This window comes from Leishmania martiniquensis, chromosome 33, assembly GCF_017916325.1.
Source record: "Leishmania martiniquensis isolate LSCM1 chromosome 33, whole genome shotgun sequence".
Taxonomy (NCBI): domain Eukaryota; phylum Euglenozoa; class Kinetoplastea; order Trypanosomatida; family Trypanosomatidae; genus Leishmania; species Leishmania martiniquensis.
In genome coordinates, this window is record NC_090168.1 from 552,213 (window position 1) to 576,900 (window position 24,688).

Genomic DNA, 24,688 nt, shown 5'->3' on the forward strand with positions numbered 1-24,688 from the left:
ACCGGTCGATCGCTCGGCAGACTGCTTGCACAGAACCGTTGCTGCGACGAGTGGTACTGTGATAGTGTCGTCTTTTTTCTGTTTTTTCTGTTTTTGTTTTACTCTCCAAGGCACACTCCCTTCGCACCTGTGCATCTAGGAAAAGCAGTGAAGGAGCATGAAGTAGTGAACTCCTGTCGTCGGTGTACGGCAGCGGCTGCGCTTGCCTTCTCAACCTTTTCCACCCCCACCCTCCTCCCCTGGGAACTGAATGCGCTCGTCTGAAAGCGGCCTTTGAAGAGGGAGAACACCTGCTTCAAGAATGTCATGGCGCGCGCCCGAAAAGGAGGCCGTGTGCGGCTTCTGGAGGAAGCCGACTGGGATGCAGACAGAGGCGTGCACTGAGGTCGCGCAGAAGAATGTCCACGCGCTGCACCAAAAGCACCAGCCCTGACTCCTGTTTATCCCGAGCGTATGGATGACCTTAACCGCTCGCCGAAGAAAACGAAACAGTCCTTCCCCACCACCTCCGCGTGCTTTCTCTGTATGTGTGTGGGTGTGGGAAAATGGGACCTCGTGACTGCCCGCTCACCCGCACATACACACGCGCACACACACATACACACACGTGGCCAACGTGCACGAAAGGACGAAGAGCGATTTAAAAACGCACTCGAGGAAAAACGTTGGCGTTGCTTTGCGGGTGTGAAGTAGGAGGGGGAGGGAGGATTTCTTTTTTTTCGCTGGCTTGTGCAGTTTCACGCGCGCATCTGGCGTGCGCGTTCGTCTCTGCCGCCCCCTGTCACGTAGGAAGGCGAGGCCTCTCCGGTCTCGCTCATAATGGAATCCTTCATGACCCCCTTCGTTCCACCGCCGCCACCGTCTGGGGTTGTGGTACCTTCGCCGACGCCAGAGATGCTCGCGGTGCAGCCCGTCTCTGTTCCAGCGGCCTCCAATGCAGCAGCTGCCGCTGCTGCGGGCGAGGTGAGACCAGGTGGTGTCGCACTCGACATGTCGAACCTCTTTGGCCCCCCAAAGAATGTTGCCAAGCAGTCGCTGCCTCCGTGTCTGCGGAAAAAACTCGTCACATCTAACTCCGGCGCCTCACCAAGCGCAGCCACCGCAACTCCACCGCCGGAGGTTGTTGCCACGGCGTCTAAATCACCGCCGGCGTCGGCGGCCACCAGACCTGCTCTCGCTGCAGGGCTACCTAACACGTTGGTAGATCAGAGAAGCGTGGAGGTGAACAACCCGTCGCTATCTTCGCTGCCATCGGCAGCTGACGTGCTTCCGCAGCCTGTGGTCAATGCGCCTGTGGCGGTGATGCGCAAGTCCCTCCCCATCGAGTCGTTAATCACCTCGCCCTTACCCTCTGCCCTACTGCCGAACGCATCTGGCATGGGCAGCGTGGCCACAGCCGCGCTCAGTGCCCCTCCACTGCCGCTAGATTCGGTGTCACTGCCACCGCCAGGGCGTCCTGTCGTAGAGGCTGTCCCCTCGCTCGCGGACAGCACGGCCGCTCCGCTGCCTCTCGGCTCATCGGCAGCATCACCAGTACCGCGGACTACTACAGACGCTCTGACGCCCCTTCCAGCGCCGGTCTCCAGTGCCACCGGGGCGTCGGCATTGCCTCCTCCAGCGCCAGTCGGCCAGTCCCCCCCGGTGGCCGAGGCGGCGAAGCCTCAAGGAACAGTGCAGTCAACTCAGCCAACCTCATCCTCGGCTGCTATCAAGGCCACCGCTCACACTGAGCAAGAACCGGTGTGTGGGCCACGGCCTCCACTGCCACCACCCGCGTTTTCCCTGATTGCGCCACACGTCATCTTTCAGGGTAAAGAACAGCAGGTGGTTGTGCCACCTCTGGCGCCTGTTCCTTGGCGCGAGAAGAAGCTTCCCGGCGCGGCCGTCGGTTCTGCGGGTACCTGGTACAATCGCTATGACCTGCAGCCCTCCCCGTCTTCAGTCTTTGCGCAGCACTACGGCAGCGGGCCACTGGTCACCCCGACCACTCGTCAGCAGTGGACGTCAAACGCTGTCATCAACTCTGCCAAGGCAAAGAGCAACTGGCGAGAAACCTACTGGCGACACGTGGATGTTCATTGCTACGTCGCGCGGCGCTACTTTGGCGCCCCACCGCCGTTGGAGCAATGAGTATGTATACACACATGTAATAGTGTACTCCAGCACTATGTATTTGGGCGTGAGGAGGGACGGGCAACCCCCCACACACACACACAGACACACACACGTTCGCACACATCGGGGAAAGCGGCGACGCCGCGCTATGCCCAAGATGTGGTTTCGGTGCCTGTCCCGCTCTCTTGTATGTATCAATGTTGTCTTTTCCTCGGTGAGCGCTTGATAAGAGGAAGACATGCGTACAGAGGGATGCACACATACAGAGTTCGGCAAAGGGCAACAGAAAAGCGAGTGCGCAGTCGGGCGTGACAGATGTTTCCCTGACGCCTGAGAGAGAAAAAAGCAGCAGCGGCCATGGTCGAAGTGGAAAGAATAGTGTGCACGCACTGGTTGCTCTTCCACCGTATTAGCTCTACTTCGTGGTAGAGTCCACTAGCTCCGTCACGGCATCTGATTTGTATCTGGTAAAGCATGCGATGCGCTCGTTGTCGCAGCCACCCGCTTCTTCTGAGCGACAGCGTAGGAGTAAGAGCTCTGCTGGCGTCTCATCTTTTCCAGCATGATCTGTTCCACCTCGCACGCATCTTACTCCCTCCTCTCTCCCCCTTTTTCCGTCGCCCTGATTTGTCTTCGTGGTGGACGCATTACCTCACCCCCTCCTCGCCCACTCGCTCTTACAGTCACGGACAGATTGTGCATCGTCTCAGTAGGACGGCAGCGTGCCCAGGGACACACGGTCGTAGACGCCCTGAAGTGCACACCGCGCAAGACCTCTGTGTTTCTTTCCTCCGTCAGCCCCCTCCCCCCCTTTGAACGCCTAAGGGCGGTAGTTGCGCGAAAGCAACTAGTGGCATAGTACGGCACGCCTCTCTATTCCGCTCGTGACAGTGGATAGCTGCGCTCCTGACCTTGGCCACACGCACCACCGCACAAGGAGAGCCGCAGCAGTCACGAAGGTTACCGAAACGGCTCTGTGTTTGTTTTTCTTTCTCGCTGAGGTCTGGTGTGCTGCTGTAGCCATGAGAGTGACGCGCTCCGCGCTTGCGGTTCACGCGTTTGTGCGGATGCCGCACCATCGCAGTGTGCCGCCAACAGGTCCGAGCGGCATCATCGTAAACCGCGATGTCCTGTTCCGCCAGTTTCGCGACTTTTACAGAACTCTTCAGCAGTCCACATTGGTAGATAAGGTGCACCTTATGGCCGAGCGCGCAGGTGTGGAGTCGCTGCGGGTGGCCGATCAGATGGCCTCCCTTGGACCTCTTCTACTGGGTATGCCGCTTACGGGAATGGAGCACCGCCTGTCCGAGTTCCTGGAAACAATGCGCTACGTTCGCGGGGCTGGCGGGCCGACCACAGTTTCGGCGTATCTGCAAGACAACGACGCGTGCCGATGCCATAGTGGCGATATCGTCTGCCTGCCGCAAGGGGTAGCGGTAGGCCATGGGCCGCGCACGAACGCGGCAACGCATCAGGTGCTGCGTGGCTTGTTCGGCGGTGACGCGGCTGACGGGGGCATGGACGGTCCGTCTGTCACGAGCCCAGGCCGCAGCAGCAAGTTCGAGGTGGTAACGCTGGAACAGGAGGGCGACGCGCCGCCGCTTGGGGACTACTTTGGGTTTGCCGGTAACAATCTACTGCTGGTGTGGAAAGACGAGCACGGACTGTTAGCTGTCGATCAGCTGCAGCAGCAGGTGTCGAAGTCGGAGCCACCGTTGCAAGTTTTGTACCTCGAGCCTGGCTGCCACTTCCTAACCTTCTACGGTGTCGACTACACCCCCGATGTGCTCGTACAGAAGGGCTTTGAGCGCTCCATGGACACTCTCGCCGCGGCCGGCTTGAACCCGATCGCCGTGCAGTGGTCGGAGATGGACAAGCTGGGCATCTCGATGCGATCGGCTGTGATGGTGCTGAAGTTTCTCCAGAGTCCGTCGTCGACAGGCGGCCTCCTGCAGCGCAGTCGGAATCGTGGCAACCGCTGGGCAGCCAGTCAGATAACGCAGTAGAGAAAGCACGATGAAATCGGTGCGCGTCAGAAGAGCCTTCGACTTTACTCGTTGCGGGCGCGGGCGCAGGTGTGGTGTGGATGTGTTCGGTGCACGCGCGAGTTCGTTTTCTCCGTGTTCTGCCACCCGACTCTGCGTCGTTGAGCATATACACGGGTGCTACCACCGGTGGGTTTAGTGTGAGGATTGCTTCTTTCTCCCCCCGCTGGCATGTGTTGCGATCATCGCGGTGGTTGTTGCGCGCGCTCTGCAGATCAGCGCCTCCGTGTCACTCTCTCCTGTCTGTATCTCACAAAGATGCTCAAGTGGATCTAAACGTGAGCAATGTCATTCAGGCGCGCGCGCACGCAGACCAAAAGGGCTTTCTGTGCGTATCTCCCGGCCTGTCACCAGTCGCTCCATGGTCTTCCGTCCCGGTGACGCCTCTGCCAAGCCTTTGTGGCGCGCCGCCTGGCATGTGCAGGAGTCGCCGTGGGCACAGCGAGGGAGGCGTATCGATGCGTGCTCTATTCTTCGGCTCAGCCTCCCTCACGGTTCGTGCCGTACACCGTTCTCTGTTCAAGCCTCCCCCCTTCCCCACCCACGCAAGTGCCTCCTGGCCACTTCAGCTCACGGTTCCGCAACACCACTTTTTCGGGCGCCAGCATGAATCTCCTCTTCGCTCCCCTCGTCTCGTGGTCTCTTGAGTACCGCTTCCAAAGCTCGTATCCCGCATAGCCACTGCGCGTCTTCTGTGAACTCTTCCTCCAGCAACGAGCAAGCGCCGCTCACGGTGACACGCGCGCGCCAACTCAGCCACTACCCGCCCTTCCGCCCTCTTCAGGGCAGAACCTCACCTTTTACAAAAGCAAAAGGAAGTGAGCAGAAGTGGCGCGGTCTTCCTTGATGCAGCCTGTGTCTGCACACACACCCTTTCCCCTCTTCTCCCTTCCACCACCACCACCAACACCACACACACACACACTCCGCCTTCGGTACCCCTCGCTGGGGCATATCCCTAAAGTTACTTATCCTCCCTCACCTGCATCTCTCGGATACGGTGTGCCGTGGGCACCTGCATGCGTACGTATGCAGTGACAAGCTCGAGTTGCGCCTCAATTAAGATCTTCCCCCCCTCTCCTTCCCTCCCCCCTCACGCTAGAGTGTTACCCCAGTACCTGTTGTTTCGTCTCTTCTGGGCGCCTGCCTCATTTTTGTTCCATCTTTCCTTCCACCCTCCACCCACCCACCCCTCTCTCTTCTGGCCTCTTGGTCGCACCTGACCGCAGGCGCAGTGCAGAAGGCAGAGGCGCTTCCTCAGTTGCGGCGGCGTTAGGAGGTTCCATGGACATAACCCCTCTAAGTTCCTGTGCGCTTCGGAAGCGACTGTGGAGTCTCTTCAATATTTACTCGACCGCAGCGTCGAACAGCGATGGTGTCTGGGAAGCAGCTAAAGCTCGTCGGCTCGAGGCTTCTCGCTATCACTCGTGTCTTAGTGCCTTCGCACGGCTTAGCAGCTTTCGTAACTTATTTGTAGGCAGCGAGGATGACACAGCAATACGTGCAGCTGCGCAGCAGCTGCAGTCGAGGCTGACACAGGACCTGCTGTGGGAAGTAGCAGTTCGGCGAGAGGCGAGCTGTGCCCGGCAACAGCAGCGCCGCGCCTCGCTCAAAACAGAAGAATTTGGTGACAACGGCTGCAGTGGCCATGATTACGCCGACGAGAATGTGCACCGTAAGGCATGCGAAAGCTCCGAGGCGGTTGGCAATGGCACTGTTTCAGCGCTTAGCGGGGTCCCCGACGCCGCTGATAACGCACAAGATAGCATTTCGTGGTACACCTTCCACTCGGTGATTGTTCTCTACCTGTACAGTGAGCGCCGCTTCCACCGCTCTTTTCTGGCCTCGGAAGTAGACGCGCTGCGAATCGGCAACAGTGAAGGCAACGTGATGCGCACTGTCCCGGAGGGAGCTTATGTGGAAGAGAGGCAAGCCATCGTGGCCGAGATGGCACGGCTGCGGCAAAGAAAAGGGCCTTCTGCAAACAGTGCTGCTCCTGTCAGCGAAGTGGAGGCACTCGAGCTCTCGCCTCGACACCGCCACATCGACTTTGTAATCGATGCCGAGGCGGTCCTCGGCGGACAGCCAGTGGTTAATGGGGCCGCTGTAGCCTCGGCGTCCTCGCCATCGCGTTCAGCGCTGTTGGAGGTACTTGATGATGAGGTGCCGAAGGAACTAGCGGCGGTGACTGGACGGCAGTGGCCCGCTTCTCCATCACCGCGAAGGCCTGAGGATGCCACGGAAGGGTTAGCCCATCAGTCCTCCGCGGCTTCTTCGACGCCGCCCGTTGCTCGCGTTCTCAAACTGCGCCTTCAGTCGCCCTCCCAGCAGAACGTAATGGCGGACCCTCCGCACGCGAAGGCGACGCACCAGCCGTTCGAGTATCCTCGCCGCAAGCATCGTACCGCCAGGCATGCTGATGGGGCAGTACCGAAGCGAACCGTTAGCAACGGGAGGGCACAGGCGCATCGAATGTACACAACGCGCCGGCCGCAGGCTCCGCAGCTAGCGAGTTCGGCGAGTGCGGCGCCGGTATGTACGGCACGTGACGGTAGCGCTGGCGCCGAGGCCTTGTCAGGCAAGCCCGAGCACTCGTGCGACGTGAAGACACTGCCCACCACCCGTCATGAAGAGTGCTGCTGCGAAGCGAAGGAGAGTGCTTTCTTACTCCACATTCCACTCGAGCGCGAGCAGACCAGCGAGCAGTCGAGCAGTAGCGAATATGCGGAGGGCCGCCGTACCACTGCCTTCGCCGTCGACGTGTTGAGAGGCGCAAGTGCTGAGGCAAGTGGTGGTAGTGTATTGATGCAACGCCATTGGGAGCGGGGAGCTTTGCCAGCAAAGCCGTCGCCCTCTCGAGCCTCCTCAAATGGGGCACGAGACCTGGAGGATGCAGTGAAGGATCAGGAAGACCAGCCGCCTCCAACGCACACTTCGCGGCGGCACAGTGCCATGAAGCTCTTTGTGCAGGACTCCCCTATGTCGATTGGCGAGCCGGTTGCACACCCCTCCCTCCAGGACGAGTGGCATGCTGGAGCAGCAGCGGCCCAGGCGATGGTGGCGCCAGGGGGCCACGCCACAGCACCGTCGCTGACATCGACACCGCGGGAGGACGCGTCGAGCACACGGCGGCACTCTGCAGCCTACCGTGAGGCTTCATCTGCAGCACCAGCGCCTTCCATTCACCGATTCATGACGATGCCGCAAGCTGCACCGCAGCGGCCACGTGAACCGCAACTGCAGCACCCGCCCTTTCGCCAGCTCTCGCCCCAGGAGTTTATAGGGTCACCGTGTATTCTGTCGCCATCCGATACGTCGTCACCGGCCAAAAAGAGAGGCTGGCGCGTGTCAGCGACGGAGCAGCAGCAGCAGCAGTACCGAACTCTGATTCCCGCACCAACCCCCACCTACCCATCACCCCCGACGCTGATCCCCTCTGCTTCATGTGAGGCAACAAACCGCCCGCTGGCGGGGGCACGTGAAATGAAGTCGACCGTGACGGACGAGGCAATGCGCACGCCAACACGGTGCCGGTCACTCGGCCCGCAGGGCCTCACATGTCGCACCCCAGCTCATGCGGTATCTCCCGTGACACGCCAGCCAACGGTAGCGACGCCGCCAGCATTGGTGACAACGACGCAGCAGCACATGGATGGGCGATCGCCCCCACCTCGGCTGTCGAGTCGTGCGAGAGTTCGCTCTATGAGCCTCGGAAGCCGCGCTCCGCTGACACCACCACGTGTACCTTCCACACGTGTGTGTTTGTCTCCATCGGGAAGCGTACAAGTAACACCGCCTCCCTCGGTGTCATACCCAACGTAATCGTAGAAGCGGCGGCGAGGTGGCCTGTTGTCGCAGGTTTGGGGAGAAAGCGGTAGCAGACCGGGAAGGTGAGTGGAAAAGGTAAAGAAGGGAGGGTGTGGGGTAAACACCACACCGGCACCCCCATCGCACCGCTCTTCCCCTCCCCACTCACCTACACACACACGCACACACAGACTGTCCCACTTCGCCCTCCATCCAACCTCCTTTGCTTCCACTGATTCGAAGCCTTCCTTTGCCTCGCGATGGCGCCTTGTCGCGTTTCTGCGCGCGTGCGTGTTTTCTGCTTCTGCCTCGCACCCTATTCTCTCCCTCATTTCGAGGCGTCATGAAACCGCAGCCCTTCTCCACGCCACCGCCACCGCCACCGCCACCACCACCACCCGACACGCACACACGCACACACACTTCCTTAGCAGAAGAAAAACATTGCATATCGAATTCCTCAGCAAAGACGGAAAAAGGAGAGGATACCCACGCGCAAGGCTCGGCCTCATCGGGCAACGCCAACAGCGAAAAGAGCTCCAGGCCTGCTAAGAAACGCTGCAACGCATCAAGTCACTTCTGCGCCACTCTCCACGTGCTCCTGTCCACGGTGCACCCGTCCCATCCCCCTTCCCTTTCTCTCCACCTTTCGTACGGAATGGCACTCGCCTTCGTATGCGTCAAAGCCGTCTGGCCGTGCTCTTCCACTCTCGCCTCCCCTCTGCACATCTCCTCCGCGAGTGCATAGCTGCCGCTAACCATAGCCACACAAATCGCTGCGTGCGCACCAGAAGAACGCAGCCTTCCTATGCACAGCATGCCGCGAGCAAGTGCACCTGTGGCGCCTTGCTTCGGCCCTTTTCGCCAGCCACCTCTCATTGCCAGCCCACGGCGCACGTCTCTGTGGCGCCTCTCGGCATCGACAGTATCACTAGGGACTTCTTTTCCTACTCACAGCAGAAGCAGTGTCGGCTCTTCGGCAGCGTGTAGCGGTCCGTCGTTCCAGCGCGCGCACATTCGCACGGTTATTCCTCCTCGCCCGGCTGTCACGACGCTGGTTTACCTCGATCACTTCGGGCGAGCAGTGCGCACCGGCGTCGAGACAGACCTCTCGCTCATCCGCACCCGCGACAACAAGTTCTACCTGCAGCGGGTGCTGCCCAACGGGGAAGTGGTGCGGTGGTTGGCGCCTGGCCTCAACTATCTCAAGAATGTCACCAACTTCGAAACGTACGCGCTCAATGAGATCGATGAGAACGGCGGCGTCGTGATACCTTCTGATGTGATGCCGACCGCGGCCAACGACGCGCCAGGGCTCCATGACGCTGTCTTCTATATTACGAAGCTCGAAGCGACGAGCAAGTTCACCCGAAAAGACCGTCGTCGCTGGCACCGCCGCCTCTTTGCACACTGGAAGGAAAGCCCCGAGAAGTACCTCAGCCACACGCTCGGCACCTACGGCATCGCGTTCCTTGTGACGCTTTGGGTCTGCGTGCGCGGCTTCCACAGCATCAAGAACCAGAAGCCGTTCTGGGATGCCAACGTGTACGGCGTTACCGACGAGGAGCGCGAGCGCACGGACCCGTGGCTGCAACTGAAGCGCTTCTCCGAACGTCACCCCGAGCATGAAGGAGTGGATATGACTGTAACGATGCTATCGCCGGGCCAGTCGCGGCTGTCAAGTGCGCGTGCCGAACTGCGCGAGTCGGACTTCACCGACCCGCACTACCACAGCGAGTTCTGGTGGAAGGTGCGGCATTGCTGCTACTATGGTCACTGGCCGAAGGGTTTGGCGGAGTAGCCAGGACGCTTCAACGCGAAAACGCCAGCTCGTGCGCATCCGTCCCAGGCACGCGTGCGCGTGGTCCGAAGTGGGGACGAACCGCGGCGAACGCGAGCGAGGCTGCGCGCTGTGAAGCTGGTATCTGCCTCTCTGCTATAGACTGCCAACTGCACCTACTCTGCAGCTCACAGGAGGTGTGATGAAATGGGGCACCTTGCCCCACCTTTATTGGTTGCCCTTATAGGGTGTAGTAGTGCTTGCTTGCCTCTAGTGCTAGGATGGTGTGCTCATCTGTGTGGATAGTGAATTGGGAGTGCGCTTATTGGTATCAGTGGCATCGCTTCGCAGAAGCGCCTCCGCGTACATGCATCCGGGAAGGGGAGGAAGGCTGTCGTGTACGACTCTTCCAGAAATATCGACCGCCTCAAACAGCACGAGCACCACGAAGAAAAAGAAAAGCTTTCATCGTGGAATGGCCAACGAAAGGAGGAGCAGTGGAGGCAGCGCCGCCACTTGACACCCTCGGCTCCATCTGCTCTTACACCCAAGGAACAGTATCCACAGTGGCCCTGCCCCCATCCTCTCGCCCCTTTCGGTTGAAAAAGCTGGACGAGCGCAACGACTGCGTGTTGCGCACTGCGCATTCTCTCTCCTCCATCCATTGCATGTATCCTCCCTCTGCTCAAACGGCGTCACACACAACCATGTGCAACGAACAAATAGGCCCATTCAATTCACGCCTGTGCGAACGCCCAAGGGGGAAAAAAACGAAAAAGGGAGGAGGGAGCGTATCCATGTCGATGACTCAAAGTATTGTGCGGCGCATCTTTGGCGATCGCAAGCTTCCAGAGAACCTGTCGAATGAGGAGTATGACAAGTATATGCAAGAAAACTTCCCAAAGTGGATGAAGGAGTTCGAGGACGGCGGCTTCCTCGAGAAAACGAAGTTGCCTCCCATCAAGAGTGAGGAGGAACTCATCACAAAGCTGCAGGAGCACAAAGACGAGTTAATGGTGATTAAGTACTGGAAGCACGGGTGCATCCCTTGTCTGACGTTTGCAGAGATGTACAAGGAGGCGGCGGAGAGGTGCGCCAAGGAGAAGAAGAAGATTGTGTGGTACAGCGTTGATACCAAGGCGCTTAGCACGCGTCAGCTCATTGACTACCAGCTCATCTCCGGCACCCCAACCATTCAAACCTTCACAGGCCAGAAGCAGGTGGGCAATGAAATACGGGCTGTCAACGTAGAGGAGTTGCTAGGAGAGCTGGACAAGCGTGTTCCCAAGTCGACATCGTGATCGAGTGAAGTACAGCGACGGGCCTGCGTTCGTGTCCGCATACCGCTATTCCTCTGAGCTCAGAGTCATTTTCTCCTTCACCACATTTGGTCCTGTCGCAGCGGACTGCCTATTTGTGGTGAGGTATGTGTGTGTGTGTGTGTGCGTGTTTGTGTGTCTTTGGATATGGAAGAGGGATTCAGGTAGTGTGAGCGCCGCCGCAGTTCTCACTGAGCGTGCCGTTGCCAAAGCGCTTGGGGTTACCGGGGAAAGACCTATACGATCCCTCTCCACCCCCCTTCGTCGACCCGTGTGTGAGCACACATTTACACACGATTGCACCCCTCTGCAACGTCGCAATCCGGCGCCATTTGTTCACCCCCCCCTTCCCAACTTTCTTCCTCGCTTATCCACGCAACGCTCCACATTCCCTCGCACTTGTTCCCCGCCCTCTCTTCTTTTGCCCGCTCTCTGCCTCTGCATCCCGGTCCAGAGGGCGGGAGGGAGAAAGGGGGGGCGCACCTCGCACTGGAAGTGGCATCTCAGGGGCTCCGTAACCTCCCCCACGCTGCGTGTGTGAAAGCCGAGCAGTCCCCATCCCTGCCTAACACAGAGCCGCTTCTGGTGGCGGCGCAGGCTCAAACGCCCACAATGTGGGTAAAGTCACTATTGTGTATGCCTCTGCTGATGTAGGCGGTCACTTTATGATTGATGTTGCGTCATAGCCATCATCGGCAGTGAACGGGTCTGCCCCATCCCTGGGATGTAAGTGTCAACGAGACTTGAGCGTGCGGCTTCCAGAGGGGCGGGGGGGGGACGGAGTAGCGGCCGGTGTAATGGTGGCGGGCGATGGGTAGGGTTCGAGAACAGAGTCTGTGCTTGGATGGCTGAGTGGGCGCGTGGCTGTAAAGCGTGTGTCTATTGGCGGCCTCACATGACGCCACAGGCCTTCGACAAACTTGAGACGGGGGAAGGAGGGGGGAGGGGCAGAGAGGAGTGCGGGCCAGTTTCTGCGGCAGGCAATGGGCGCATTTGAACTTAAAAAGCCTTTGTGCCCCTCAGGGAGCGCTTTATCCCCCCCCACCTCCTCCTCTTTCCTCGACCGGTCACCGATGCGGCTGTATAAATAGGTGTGTCTGCGCAGGCGCATAGTGGTCCCCCCTGGCCGACTCTGCTTCCTTCCTTTCTTCTCACCCTCCCCCACCTCTTTCACTGGACAACTCATTTGATGTGGGTGGAGGGAGGGCGAGGCCGCTTTTATCGCTGCATCGGACCGCATCACCCCCAGTAGTACACATATATCTTTACGTATACACGTATAGGCATATGTGTATGAATACTCTCTCGGGCGTCATGGACCAGCTGAATAAGGGAAAGGAGAGGAAAGCTAAAAAGAAATGGTAAAGACGCGCCATGCTCATGCGTGCGCCTGCCGTGAAAACGGCACCACAACACTTTTTTATGCAGCCACTGCTGTCCACTTTGCCCACGAAAAGGTTCAGTTCTTCTCCCGATCTCTTCTCTTCTCTCGTGAAGCGGTAACCGAAAAGAAAGCAAAAAAGGGGGAAGTCAGCCTTTTTAGTGCACACACAGCTCTCTCCTACGCGTAACGCTCATCCATCACTGCGTTTGCCGCCGCCACCCCTCCCCTCCCTTCTCTCTCAGCATCATCCTTATCACTTTTCTGCTTCGTTCTTTTCCTGTGTGTGTGTAAATATTTTTTTGTGTTTGCATGTGCTCGTGTGTGTGTGTGTGTGCATATTTTTTACCGTTTTGAGCGGAGGGCGAACAAGATGGTGTTGGAACACTGCAGAAAAAAAGTTGCCTTCAGTAAAGATATGTGCCGCCGCTGTTGCAGGTCGGCTCCGTCTTCTCCTCATCTCCCTCCCCATCTCGGCTCTTCTTGCACTGTCTTGTGTAATGGACCGTGCGGCCGGAATGCCGCGGCCCGTATCGTTTCATGATCGACGCGGAGAGGAGGTAGCCAGCGGTGACAACCTCAGCACCAACAGCTGTGGTAGCCGCCCCTCCACCCTCAATTCACCCAACCGATCGTGGATCGATGTCAGCCTCCATAGCCTTGTCTTTTCCACCAGCAGCAGCTTTGCCGGTGTCACCGGCAAAATCGCGGTGCCCACCGCTGCAGTGGCATCGGCAGGCCCTGGACAGAGCACCGAGGTCGCCGATGCAATCGGCTCTGCCTCTGTGACCCCAGCAACTGCAGTCGCCACCGCAGTCACTGTCGACATGACTCCAGCTATCATCGGGTACTTCAGTTCCGCCTTCGGAAGTGGTATCTGCAGCTTCTGCAGTCGCATCTTTCAAGCGAAAGGGTTTTCTGCGTACGAGATCGGTATCCTTGTCTCAGCAAATCCTCTGATGAACATGACTCTGCTGCCTGTGCTAAGCTACCTGGCCGACAAGTTCCGGTGTCAGACGGCGATGTCACTTGTGAGCACGGTCCTGGCTACCGTGTCGACGTTAGGGTACACCGCCTCCGACGGGCGTGTGGTCGCCACAGCGTGCTTCCTTGTGATGACAGCTTCACGCGTCCTATTAGGCCCGCTTCTTGACCAGCGAATCTTAATGATGTTTCCAAAGGAAGAGCGATCCAGCTCGTGGAGCTATGTCCGCTCCTACGCAGCCTATGGCTGGGGCATCGGGTCCTTTGTGTCAGCGCTCATCTTCTCGTATACGGGCAGCTGGGTGCCTGTGACCATTCAGTACGTGCTCGGCCAGGTCGGCTTGGCGTACTGCATGCTGGTGATACAACCCTATGAGCGCATCGAGCGTGTTCGGGTACAGTTCGTGGAGGTACTGAAGCTGCTGGGAGGTAGCCGGCGGCTCATGCTATTCTTGCTGGCCGCGACGATGATGGGCACCGGGTACAGTTTCATCGACAACTTTCTCTTCCTCTTTCTGGGTGATCTGGGCGGGTCGGAGACACTGATGGGTCTCACCGTTATCCTCACCGTAAGTACCGAAATTCCCCTCTTCCAAATGTCAGCGCGGCTGCACCGGATGTTCACGGAACGCCAAATGATGACGATTGCCATGAGCGTTTGGGTGTTCAGAGTCACGTGCTACGCCATGCTCACAAAGGCATGGATGGTCCTGCTCATCGAGCCCCTGCACGGCGTGACCTTTGCCTTCATGTGGCTCCCGTCCGTGCAGCTTATCTCGCGCGCGTTCCCACGAAAGCTGTCCAGCTCGGCCACCGGTGTGCTCTTCACCTTAACGAGCGGCGTAGGCCCCATGGTTGGAAACCTGGTCGCTGGTACCCTCTACACATTGGTGGGGCCGCACAAGATGTTCCTGTACGCGGCAGCCGCCATGACGTCTGCGCTGATTTTCTACCAGCTTCTCGATCGCATTCTGGAGCGTCGCGGTTTACCAGTGTCGTACGACCAAGACGCTGGCCCCGTAGCCGTCACAGCCCCCACCATGACGGTGGACAAAGCCCGAGTCCAGGCACAGACCATGCATCAAGATGCCTCGCCCCACCCTCCCAACGTTCCAGGGACCACCGGTGATCGGCCCACCCCCGACGCACCCTTGGGGTCGCCTCGCCCAGAAGAGCTCGATGACGTCGACACGGGGCAGCGGAGGAAGGCCACCAGGGCGGAGATCGAACTCTCTCCTTCCTTTATGACGAGTGCTGCAGACTCAAAGGCATAATCTTGTCTTCCCATTCCGTTTCTCTTTTTCGGTCGTCCCATTCAGTGTCTCCTTCGGCCACCGTCCCCACCTGCACAGCTGTGCGCCGACAGGCACAGCTCAGCCTCCCTGCCCCCTTCCTCGGGCACGTGCTGCGCGCCTCCTCCCGCCTTCCCTCGGCTACCGTTCCGGCTCTCTTCTGAGCACCGCACGCCTTGCGCGGGCGCGGTGCGCCGTGCCGGATGCTCCAGCGACAAAGACCAGGCGGTGGCGCCGCCATGCCGGCGCAATGGCAGGCCTGCCCGCTTTCCCCTCGCGCAGGAATTCACAGTGGCTGAAGGCAAGCGGGTGTGAGAGGCGCTCACGTGGCGCGCCAGCAGCGCCGTCACAGGTGCGCGGATGCGCCGCGGTATACCATCCCCCGCCGTTGTGCGGGCCGTGCAGAGCGGCATGAGCAGGAGTGGGGGGAGAGTCGGGAGCACCGACAACCGCGCCTATTTCTCTCTCGGTCTCCGCTGGTCGCATGGCCTTCGCGTCAGTTCCGGCTTCAGCACCACTGCTTCGCGCGCAGCGCGATGCCGGCAGTCAGAGAAGGACAACGCTGTGGTGTCGCTACAGCTTCCCTTTCTTGGGCGCCGCCTAGTCGTTCTTGCGATTTGATGTTGCGCACTGAAGGCGTACAAGAGCAAGTACTGGTGCTTCGCTCAGCAGAGAAGTCGCTTGCATCGTGCTGCTGACTCTCCCTGTCTGAAAAGCGGACTCGCGGCTTTTTACAGTGTAAGGCTACGGAAAACCACAGGGCGGCCCCTGGGAGGAGGAGCGGATGGTGTGGGGAGCACAGAAAGTGTCTCTCTCTCTCTGCGTCTGCAGAGCAGGGGCTGTCTAGGTGTTGGAAGAAACCGGTGAATCCGTTGGTTGCGCCTGACTTGCCAAGATGCACAAGGCAGCCCTCGTGGATGAGCGATCGCGTTGAAGTGCGGTAGATGAGTTGTTTTCGAGTCGCTCTGCTTTTCCTTTTGTTTGGCGTTTCGCGTGAGCGGGGACCCACCCAGTGCTCGAGGCTGCGTTGGCATGAGGGTGGTCAGGGTTCATCCAGAGCGTTTCGCTGCCACCTTCCTACAACGCAATGGCACAGTAGAGTCGCTTTGCATTCCGCGCTGGTGTATACCAGTAGTGGCGGCGGGGGGGACCCTTTGGTGAGGCCCAAATCTTACGGGCCGGCAGTACCCTATTGCTGTAAGTCGAGCTGCAGCTGCTTCGATGATCTCCGCAGCCTTTTCGGCGAAATTCCGCTCACTGATTGGTAGTCGGCGCACCAGACCACGTTATTTGCAGTGGCCTTTTGGGAACATGCGCGCAACCGCGAGAAGGGGATTAAACCTAGCTCCCCGATGCGCCCCTCGCTCCGGCACCTCTCTCGCGCGGACGAATTACGGTGTCGCCGGCATGTCATTCCTATCTGCGAGGAGCTTAAGTTCGTGGTGATCAAGAGAAAAAAGCGTGGCGCACCCCGATAGTCCTATGGAGCTTCGCACAGCGGGTTCACAACAAGGATGGCGTTCAGAGGGTCCTGGGCAGGACCCCGCAGGCCAACTCGTCCGTCTCGGAGCTCCTTTCGTGAAAGCGAGCGCAGACACTGCAATCGCCCGCCAAATACATGATCAAGTTGATACGGTGCAGATCTGCATGGATCCGTGTGATCGCCGCGATCTGGCGAGTCGAACACGCGAGCCTAGCCCATAAACACTGCTCCCATCTTTGTATCTGGCCGGCGTCAAGCTACAGCGTAGAGAAGCCAATCCTGGGACGTTCTCAGTGTAGCGGCAAGACCGGCGGCCTAATGGGGGTAGTTGGATGCAGGCCTTTCAGTTGATCACGCAGTCCACGCAAAAATCACAGGAGCGGATCCGAAACAATGGAAGAGTACTTGTTTTCAGTACAATGTGGTGAGGGGTTCTGCCGCTTCACAGGCTCGTCGATGTCTCTCCTGTTGAGCCTCGCTGTCGCTGGGGGCTTTGTATGTCGCAGTCACGCTCTTCTGACGGCCGCGCCGGTCGGTCCCACGGGAGAAGGAGTCGGTCGACGCTACCGCCCTCTCTCTCTCAGTAGCTTAGATGGCGGCATACGATTCGTTTCCGGGCATACTTGTACTACAGCCACTCGTCCCTCATTTGTCCCCCTCTTCCCTCCCATAGTGTTACTCTGCTTATCCATGCCTATCCTCACTGTCGTGACCCTCCCCCTCCTCACCACCACCCTTCACACACGCACACACCATGCAGGCATGCACCCTCATGGCTTTATGAAGAGGCAATTTTCGGTCCTAAGCACGCGTATACGTCCGCCTATAGTCTCTTTCGATCAGCCGAACCGAGGAAAGCCGATGCCGAAGTTGAGTTCTCCCCTCTCTCAAGGGTGGCTGAGCGACACAGAGGAGCTCGTTGGCTCGGCGCACAGCATCACCACAACCTATTACTTACCGTCCACCGCGGTGACCAGCTTTCCTCACGCAGGATCGTCTTGGACTCCGTCGTCTTTCGGCAGCTCGGCTGCCGCAGCTGACCCCACTCCATACGGAGTAACTGCACAGCAGCTGGACGCGCTGTCGGCCATGGCCTACCTTGTCGGCTCGCCACTGCAACGGCAACAGCCTGTCGGGAGTGACATGACACATCCTGCCTTGCTTGTAGCGGCGAAACTGCTGCAGCGCGGCGTCGACCCTGAGCGCATTATTGAATTGATCGAGTGCCGCCACCGAGACGCCTCCTAAACTACACGGCGCGCCCACGGAGTGAATGAAAGACGGCATGTTGGTGTACAGAGACGCGCACATGGAAGATGTATGCCGATGGCGCCTTTCTTTCTGCTTTCGGCAAGTGGAGGGTGAGGGTCTCTTGTTCACTGGGTGGCAATACAGGGGAAAGGGTGCAAGGTACTCTGGTCCGGGAAGCCATGGCCAAGATGCGCGTATGTGGCCTCGATTAGATGCGTAACGAAAAAAAAAATAGGAGCACCCCTCCGATGTCCATGCACATGTGTGTGTGTGTGTGGCGAAAGGGTTGACATTGCAGCAACCTTCAGCGAGGCGTGTGTCCCTTGTAAGATGCCTCCGATTCGTCTCTCCTCAGACTCACCTCCGACGCCGTCCAGCAAGTCCCCCACGGCTGTATCGCACAGGAGCATTTGCTGCTGGACGCACTCGTGGGCTTCTGCCGTCTTCCCACTTTGCCTCTTCAGTTTTGGCACAAGCAGTTCCCCTCCTCTCTGTTCTTTCGCTGATGTGTTTGCCTTTTGTCGGGGGAGGGGAGGGGGGCTCCTCCTCTCCTTATCCCCACAGGCTCTCCCCCTCCTCGTCCAGCATACGAAAAAGGGAGAGCTCTTCTCACTGCTGATTAGCGCAGCATGGCGCTTCCTTCTCTGTCACACAAAATGTGCTGACAACTCACGAAAAGAGGCGAAGTGTGTCAGCAAGGCGTCTCCGGCAAGACCATCCCTGCCAAAGGCAACCTTGGCAGCAACGGCGAGGGCACCTGCGTCGAGCTTGCCAAGTTTGGCGGCAGCGTCGCCGTATGCGGGCGTTGTGAAACTCAGTCTTTGGGAGTCCTTGATTGGTTCAGAGCGGCGTTCACCGAGTCATGAAGAGCATAGCCTCCGTCGGCGGCGGTGGCCTAGTCAGCTCAGCAAGCGTGGCGCTACATGAATACTTTCGTCAAAAGCGCTGACGCAAAGTATGTGGTATCGGCGGACGTGCTGGCCATGGAGCACTGATACGGCATCATTGAGGTGCGCTACAGCTCCACCTTGCACGTGGCCCAGCTGGTGCTCCCTCTCACGCGTCACCAAGTCTAGGGCGGTACTCAGAGCCGCTTCTCCGTCCTCAGTTCTTGTCAGCAACCCAACTAAGGCTGCCTGTGGCGCTGGAGCCGGTCACTGCGGATGTCACGAGCAACGCCGTCCGTCGTGGTTTCGTCTGCAGACGAAGGCAAACGGAGCGGACAGCGGCATCGTGGGCGGGGCCACCACGCATATCGTAGAGGAGATGGGGGGTTTTCGCTTCATCTTGTCAGATGCACAGTCGTCAAGGAAACTGTTGTGTTTCTTTGTAGGCTGGTAAGAAACGGGGTGCGCGGCACGGCCTTATCCATCATTGGCGGCGCCACCTCCAGTTGCATCGTACGGTCATCTCAGCCTCTCCTACTGCCACTCCCCGCATTCGACCCGATTCGATGTACGCGATGTGTTCCTTCTCTTTTTTTTCTCGCTATCGGCGTTTGAGGCAGTTTCCTCTTGTCTGCGTGCGTGGGGCATACAGAATGGGGCTCGCGAAGCTTACTCGCACGCGCGTGCTCCCTCTCCCTCCCTCTCTCTCTCGCTCTCTCCCTTTCTTCTGAAGGGCGATCGAGATGACGACGGCAGGGCGACTGGCCTCACATTGCCCTCCCGCGCCCCTTCCCAGCCATTTATCTTCCCTTTCTCTTCTTCCACTGTCTTCCGCATATATTTATTGTTCCGTTTTGCGTCGGGCTTCTTCCTCGTCTTCCGTTGCGCAAGCGTCCATTCGTACATGTTTTACTTTTACCTGCCCGGCATATCCCCCTCTCTCTGTCACGGGCCTCCCTCACTCATGCGTCGAGACGACTTTTTGCGCCCTCGTTGGTTTTCTTGTTATGCTTACACGATGAGAAGTTCGAGGCGGGAGGTGGAGAAGTTGTGGTGCGATTATGTGTGTGTGTGTCCGCCTATCTTCGAGTTCCCTCATTACTTTCTTCTCCCTCCTCCATGCATCAAAACCTTTTCGTAGGATGTGGCGTCTCGGTGTCTCTCTCCCTCTCAGTGAATGGGGGTGGGGAAGGGCTCACCGCAGGGGCGTGGAGTGCATTTCAAGTTTTCTTACTCCCCACGTATGATGGCAGCAGAGCAGCCTCTCGTCATCCGCATTACTCGCCGCATGCGGGCGTCTCTTCGCTTCTCTCTCCCAAGCTTCCCCTTGATGTTGGGCGCGCCTCCCTCTCCTACACTTTCCTCTCTTCTATCCCATGTGAAATTTCCTTCACTGTTTCTGAGTGTCCTTCCCCGCTCTCCATTGCTGCGCTGCGTGGCCCACGCGCATGCCATCCTCGGCTTCACACGTGCAAATCTCATCAACCTGCACCTGAGCCGCCGTCAAATCGTAGACCAGCGGTGCGGCATCCTGCCTTGCCTGCTCTTTTTTGCAAGCGTATTCACCATTTTGCCACGTGCGCAAGTGAGCGAAGCACCTACCCAGGCCTGTCTGCCCTCTCTCACTCAGCTTCTTCCTCACATAAGGAGACTGCACTTAAGTAACGAGTAGAGCACTTCTAAATAAGCCACTCACATCTTCTCGCGGACTCAGCAGCTCTCTGCGATTCAACGGAAAAGAGAGAGGCACCTCTCTTAGGCGTGGCCCTAACCATGGCGCTTCTCTCCTCGAAGGCTGCCCGAAAGTGGGGACGGCGTAGCCTCTACGCCATCGGGATAATCGGCTTCGGATACGTCGGAGCCGACTACGCCACGGACAGTTCGCTGACGCGCTCTCTGCGCACACTGGTCGCCTTTGGCACAATCGTTTGCACCTACAAGCTCACTACCCCTCGCACACCCGAGGAGCTGTCTGCCATGCACAGCCGCGTCGCACACATCATACTCGACACCTGTCTCAAAAACGAGGGGCTGTACATCAAACTGGGTCAGGGGCTTCATTCGATGAGTCACGTGCTCCCGCGTGAGTTCACAGACACCCTCAAAGTGCTCCTCGACCGGGCGCCGCCTGTGCCGATCGAGGAGGTTCGGAAGACTATCCGCGCAGAGACCGGCAAGGAAATCGAGGAACTCTTTCTTCGCTTCGACGAAACGCCAGTAGCCTCAGCGTCGATTGCGCAGGTGCACCAGGCATGGATTCCACCGCCCGCAGACGGCTCCTCAGCCGAGCCGCAGAAAGTTGCCGTGAAGGTGCGCAAGCCGTGTATATCCACGCAGGCTGCGTGGGATCTGTGCATGTACAGCACAATCATGACTCTGCTCAAGCTCCTCTTTGACTTACCGACGGACTGGTCGAAGAAGACGGTGTGCGACGCATTGGAACGCGAGATGGACTTCACTGTGGAGGCCTCCAACGCGAAGCGCTTCCGGCGCGCCTTCCGCGGTAACCCGCGCTTGTACATCCCGCGTGTGCACGACGCGTACACCTCAGCGCAGTTGCTCGTGCTGGAGTGGATCGAGGGAACGAAGCTGAGCGATGTCGAGTCTGTACGGGCACAGTACGATGAGAAGCGTGTTCTGACCACCTTGTTCGACGCCGTCGGCGACATGGTGTTTAAGCATGGCTTCGTCCACGCCGACCCCCACGCTGCTAATGTGCTTGTGCGGCCCATGCCGCAGGCCGATCCAGCGCCGGCAACCGTCGGCCCTGAGAGCGCCGCTGCGAACACCACCACCACCACGCCGGCGGCGACGGCGGCCCGGCACGCCAAGGCAGCGCATGACCCGAGCGACTGCCAAGTCGTCCTCATCGACTTTGGCCTCGCCACGCGGGAGCGGGTGCGCTTTCGCTATCAATACGCGCTCCTCTTTGTAAGCCTTTTCACCCATGACAGGGAGTCACTTCGGCGGGTAGTGCACGACTGGGGCATCGACGATGCTGAGATGTTTGCCTCTATCCAGGCGCAGAAGCCCTTCGAAGCGATCCAGGCTGGCAGCTACGGTGAGGTCACACGCGACGAGGTGATGGCGATGCAGCAGAGGGCGCACGAGCGGGCAAAAGAGGCCCTGCGCGACATACGACGTCTCCCGAAGGAGCTTATCATGGTGGGCCGCAGCCTCGACATCGTACGCGGCGTCAATCGGCTTTACGGGTCGCCGGTGAACCGCATCAACATGTTTGTGCAGAGCGCCGTGGAGTGCCTGGGCCCGATGCGCAACTATGACGCGGTCGATGCGTACCTAAAGCGCATGCAGAAGATGATGGAAAGGCGGGGCTGCTTGGCCTCTATCGGCATGGACGACTACCAGGAGTACGAAAGCCTGTACGGCGCCTCTGCAGACACCGTCCGAGAGGAACAGGAAGCTGCAGCGGCACAGATCGCCGCCGAAGACGCGCAGCTCGGGTATCAGCACCCCTGGCCGGGGCCGGCATCGGGGGTGCACGCGTGGCTCGACGCCGTGTATCGGGCCCTGATGCTGCACGGCCTTTTGTTTGTGCTTAACGCGGTCCACATGCTCACCTGCACATACAACTCGCTGATCGCGTCGTTGCTGCCATCCGCGGCGCAGAAGAAGCTCCGCATCGCAAGCCTGGAAGACCGACCCGATTGTCTATTCGGGCGAGGGGAGTGGAGGGAGGAGGAAGAGGCGGCAGAGGCCGTCTTGGCAGCTGGCTGAAGCGCACGCACAGCAAAATCGATCGAAGGTGAAGGGGGAGGGAGAGAGGCAAGGGCGCCGATGCAGCGGCCGGGTGCACATCTCTACTTGCTCCCCGCCCCCAATGGCCTCCTCCGTATCCTCTTCTTGCGTTTTTCTACGCTGCGCTCTGCAGATGGCACAGCGGTTGTACGCACGCGCCAGCACCCCTACTGCTCGCTCGCCTTGAGGTGCGCTGTTTTCTGCCCGTGGCGGATGCCCCTGCCTTGCCTCGTTCCCCTCTCTCCGCGCCCTGCAACTTTGCGCCTTTCGGCTTAGCCGGCGTGCGCACCACACGCGTTTGGTCGAGAGCCACACACAGAGTAGTTTTCCAGCCGAGAGATGCAGACAGGCGCGGCAGCTCGTCCCTCTCCGCCTCTTCTTGCCCTTGCTCATGGGATCCAATCGCCCCCCTCCCCTCGCTGCAGCGCTCTCAACTGCTCAGCCTCCAGCCGTCCAGAGCGCTTGCCGCTCGAGCAAGGCACAATGCAGCGGCGCACATGCTCGTGTGCAGCTGGGCACCACATGCCAAGCACCCACTTAGCTGTCTGCGAGCGCGCTCGCTCTCGCACGTGCTCTCTCTCCTCTCTCCTCCCTCCCCCTCTCATTGTGTTCCATGCGTGGTCGGCTCACCACCTTCGCGCGCACACACAAAGGTGCAAGAGCCATGTGCAGGTGCTCGTCCTGCTACCTCTCTGGCCGTTATAACCTCCTGGTGCGTGCCCCTGCCTATCCTGTTTTTGCCTCCTTCCGCCAGCGCATAGTCCCGCGCAAGCAACGCCGCACAGCAGCACCATCGGGCCTTCTCTCCGTAGCTCTTCTCCCCCGCTGCCCCCGTGCGCTATTTCTTCCCCGAGGCTGGAGTGGTCGCTGCGCGCATGTCTGGCATCATTCACAAAGAGAGCCTGCCTGCGCAGAGCCTCATCAAGCGGCGCCGCGTCGACACCCAAGCGACGACAGGGTCCTGCAGCGAAGACAGGCGCGGAGACGACGATGAGAAGCGCGTCGACAATGTGGCGAAGGGTGAGGCGGGCGAGAACGGTGCCACATGCTTGGCCGGGGCCCCGTCTGGGCCATGCAGCTCCTTCGCGCAGACTGAGAACGCGAGCAGCAGCAGTGATGATGATGACGATCAAATCGAGCTGGAAAGCGCAGGCCTGGCGGAACTGCGTGCGCCGCGCAGTCGTCGTCAGCAGGAGCAGCCGAGGGCCGGCGGATCTGCCTCATCCTCCTCCGCTCAGTCGTCGGCGAATGTGCCAGCTGGCCCCGACACCACGCCTCCTCCCTCTGCTTTGAAGGCACACCTTCCGGCGCCCCACACAAACAGTTACGACCACGACGTGTTATTTCGGAACGTGCTGTGGCGCAGTCCTTCCAAAGCGGGTACTGCAGAGGAGAAGCGGAAGCAAAAGTGGGCCGCAGTGCTGAACCGCACTCAGGACTCGGTGGCCTTTCGGGACTTCATGAAGAGGCACTTCAAATGAGCGCCGCACGCCGGCGTCCCTTTCGGAGAAGCCAAGCCGTCTTCGTGCCGGCCTACCACTCCACCCGACTGTCCCTGGAGACGGGGAGGGCGCTCTCTCTTCTCTCCCCGCCACCTGCTCCCTTCTCCCCCTCGGCACAACGTGCAGTTGCTGATAGCATCGGCGTTGTGCTGTACTCGTCGTGTGCCCTGATCAACGTCGTCTTCGTGCGACGGTGTGTCATCGATGCTCGCGAGTGGCGCCAACGCCGTACCCCTCCTGTGGGTGTGGAGGCGAGTAGCAGCAGAAACCAAAAACAGAGAGGGAAACCGCATCATTGACAAGCAGAGGGCGACGCCCTCCTCCTCGTCTGCGCAACGAAAGGGCCGCGCAACTGCCGCGAACGCGGTGCTGCTCCCTCTCCCGGCTTTCTCCGCCCCCCTCCACCTGTCCTCCGTCGTCTTGCCTTCTGCCGTAGCCTCCGCTTCCCCTGCCGGCATCGCGCTGCGCGCGAAGCAGTGGTGCTGAAGCCGGAACTGACGCGAAGGCCATGCGACCAGCGGAGACCGAGAGAGAAATAGGCGCGGTTGTCGGTGCTCCCGACTCTCCCCCCACTCCTGCTCATGCCGCTCTGCACGGCCCGCACAACGGCGGGGGATGGTATACCGCGGCGCATCCGCGCACCTGTGACGGCGCTGCTGGCGCGCCACGTGAGCGCCTCTCACACCCGCTTGCCTTCAGCCACTGTGAATTCCTGCGCGAGGGGAAAGCGGGCAGGCCTGCCATTGCGCCGGCATGGCGGCGCCACCGCCTGGTCTTTGTCGCTGGAGCATCCGGCACGGCGCACCGCGCCCGCGCAAGGCGTGCGGTGCTCAGAAGAGAGCCGGAACGGTAGCCGAGGGAAGGCGGGAGGAGGCGCGCAGCACGTGCCCGAGGAAGGGGGCAGGGAGGCTGAGCTGTGCCTGTCGGCGCACAGCTGTGCAGGTGGGGACGGTGGCCGAAGGAGACACTGAATGGGACGACCGAAAAAGAGAAACGGAATGGGAAGACAAGATTATGCGTTTATGGCGCCCGTCGGCTGTCTTTGTCGAAGCACGGCGCCCAGGCAAGCGGCTGCCACCGACG

General features: G+C 59.6%; 8 protein-coding genes across 8 annotated transcripts; all 8 read left to right on the forward strand.

Annotated features, from left to right (window-relative positions):
* Nucleotides 1–819: 819 nt before the first annotated feature.
* Nucleotides 820–2,130, forward strand: LSCM1_02615 (uncharacterized protein; the record flags this gene model as incomplete). The annotated part of the gene is made up of 1 exon (XM_067320196.1): nt 820–2,130. One exon carries the CDS (start codon nt 820–822, stop codon nt 2,128–2,130), a length of 1,311 nt encoding a protein of 436 aa, XP_067175571.1.
* A 1,007-nt stretch (nt 2,131–3,137) lies between these two features.
* On the forward strand, nt 3,138–4,121 carry LSCM1_02616 (uncharacterized protein; the record flags this gene model as incomplete). The annotated part of the gene is made up of 1 exon (XM_067320197.1): nt 3,138–4,121. The coding sequence occupies one exon, from the start codon at nt 3,138–3,140 to the stop codon at nt 4,119–4,121; it is 984 nt and encodes a 327-aa protein (XP_067175572.1).
* A 1,323-nt stretch (nt 4,122–5,444) lies between these two features.
* Nucleotides 5,445–7,982, forward strand: LSCM1_02617 (uncharacterized protein; the record flags this gene model as incomplete). Its single annotated transcript, XM_067320198.1, has 1 exon — nt 5,445–7,982. The coding sequence occupies one exon, from the start codon at nt 5,445–5,447 to the stop codon at nt 7,980–7,982; it is 2,538 nt and encodes an 845-aa protein (XP_067175573.1).
* Nucleotides 7,983–8,775: 793 nt separating this feature from the next.
* On the forward strand, nt 8,776–9,768 carry LSCM1_02618 (uncharacterized protein; the record flags this gene model as incomplete). The annotated part of the gene is made up of 1 exon (XM_067320199.1): nt 8,776–9,768. The coding sequence occupies one exon, from the start codon at nt 8,776–8,778 to the stop codon at nt 9,766–9,768; it is 993 nt and encodes a 330-aa protein (XP_067175574.1).
* A 776-nt stretch (nt 9,769–10,544) lies between these two features.
* Nucleotides 10,545–11,048, forward strand: LSCM1_02619 (uncharacterized protein; the record flags this gene model as incomplete). Its single annotated transcript, XM_067320200.1, has 1 exon — nt 10,545–11,048. One exon carries the CDS (start codon nt 10,545–10,547, stop codon nt 11,046–11,048), a length of 504 nt encoding a protein of 167 aa, XP_067175575.1.
* Nucleotides 11,049–12,965: 1,917 nt separating this feature from the next.
* On the forward strand, nt 12,966–14,705 carry LSCM1_02620 (uncharacterized protein; the record flags this gene model as incomplete). The annotated part of the gene is made up of 1 exon (XM_067320201.1): nt 12,966–14,705. One exon carries the CDS (start codon nt 12,966–12,968, stop codon nt 14,703–14,705), a length of 1,740 nt encoding a protein of 579 aa, XP_067175576.1.
* A 2,362-nt stretch (nt 14,706–17,067) lies between these two features.
* LSCM1_02621 (uncharacterized protein) lies at nt 17,068–17,454 on the forward strand (the record flags this gene model as incomplete). Its single annotated transcript, XM_067320202.1, has 1 exon — nt 17,068–17,454. One exon carries the CDS (start codon nt 17,068–17,070, stop codon nt 17,452–17,454), a length of 387 nt encoding a protein of 128 aa, XP_067175577.1.
* Nucleotides 17,455–20,321: 2,867 nt separating this feature from the next.
* On the forward strand, nt 20,322–22,082 carry LSCM1_02622 (uncharacterized protein; the record flags this gene model as incomplete). The annotated part of the gene is made up of 1 exon (XM_067320203.1): nt 20,322–22,082. The coding sequence occupies one exon, from the start codon at nt 20,322–20,324 to the stop codon at nt 22,080–22,082; it is 1,761 nt and encodes a 586-aa protein (XP_067175578.1).
* Nucleotides 22,083–24,688: the final 2,606 nt, after the last annotated feature.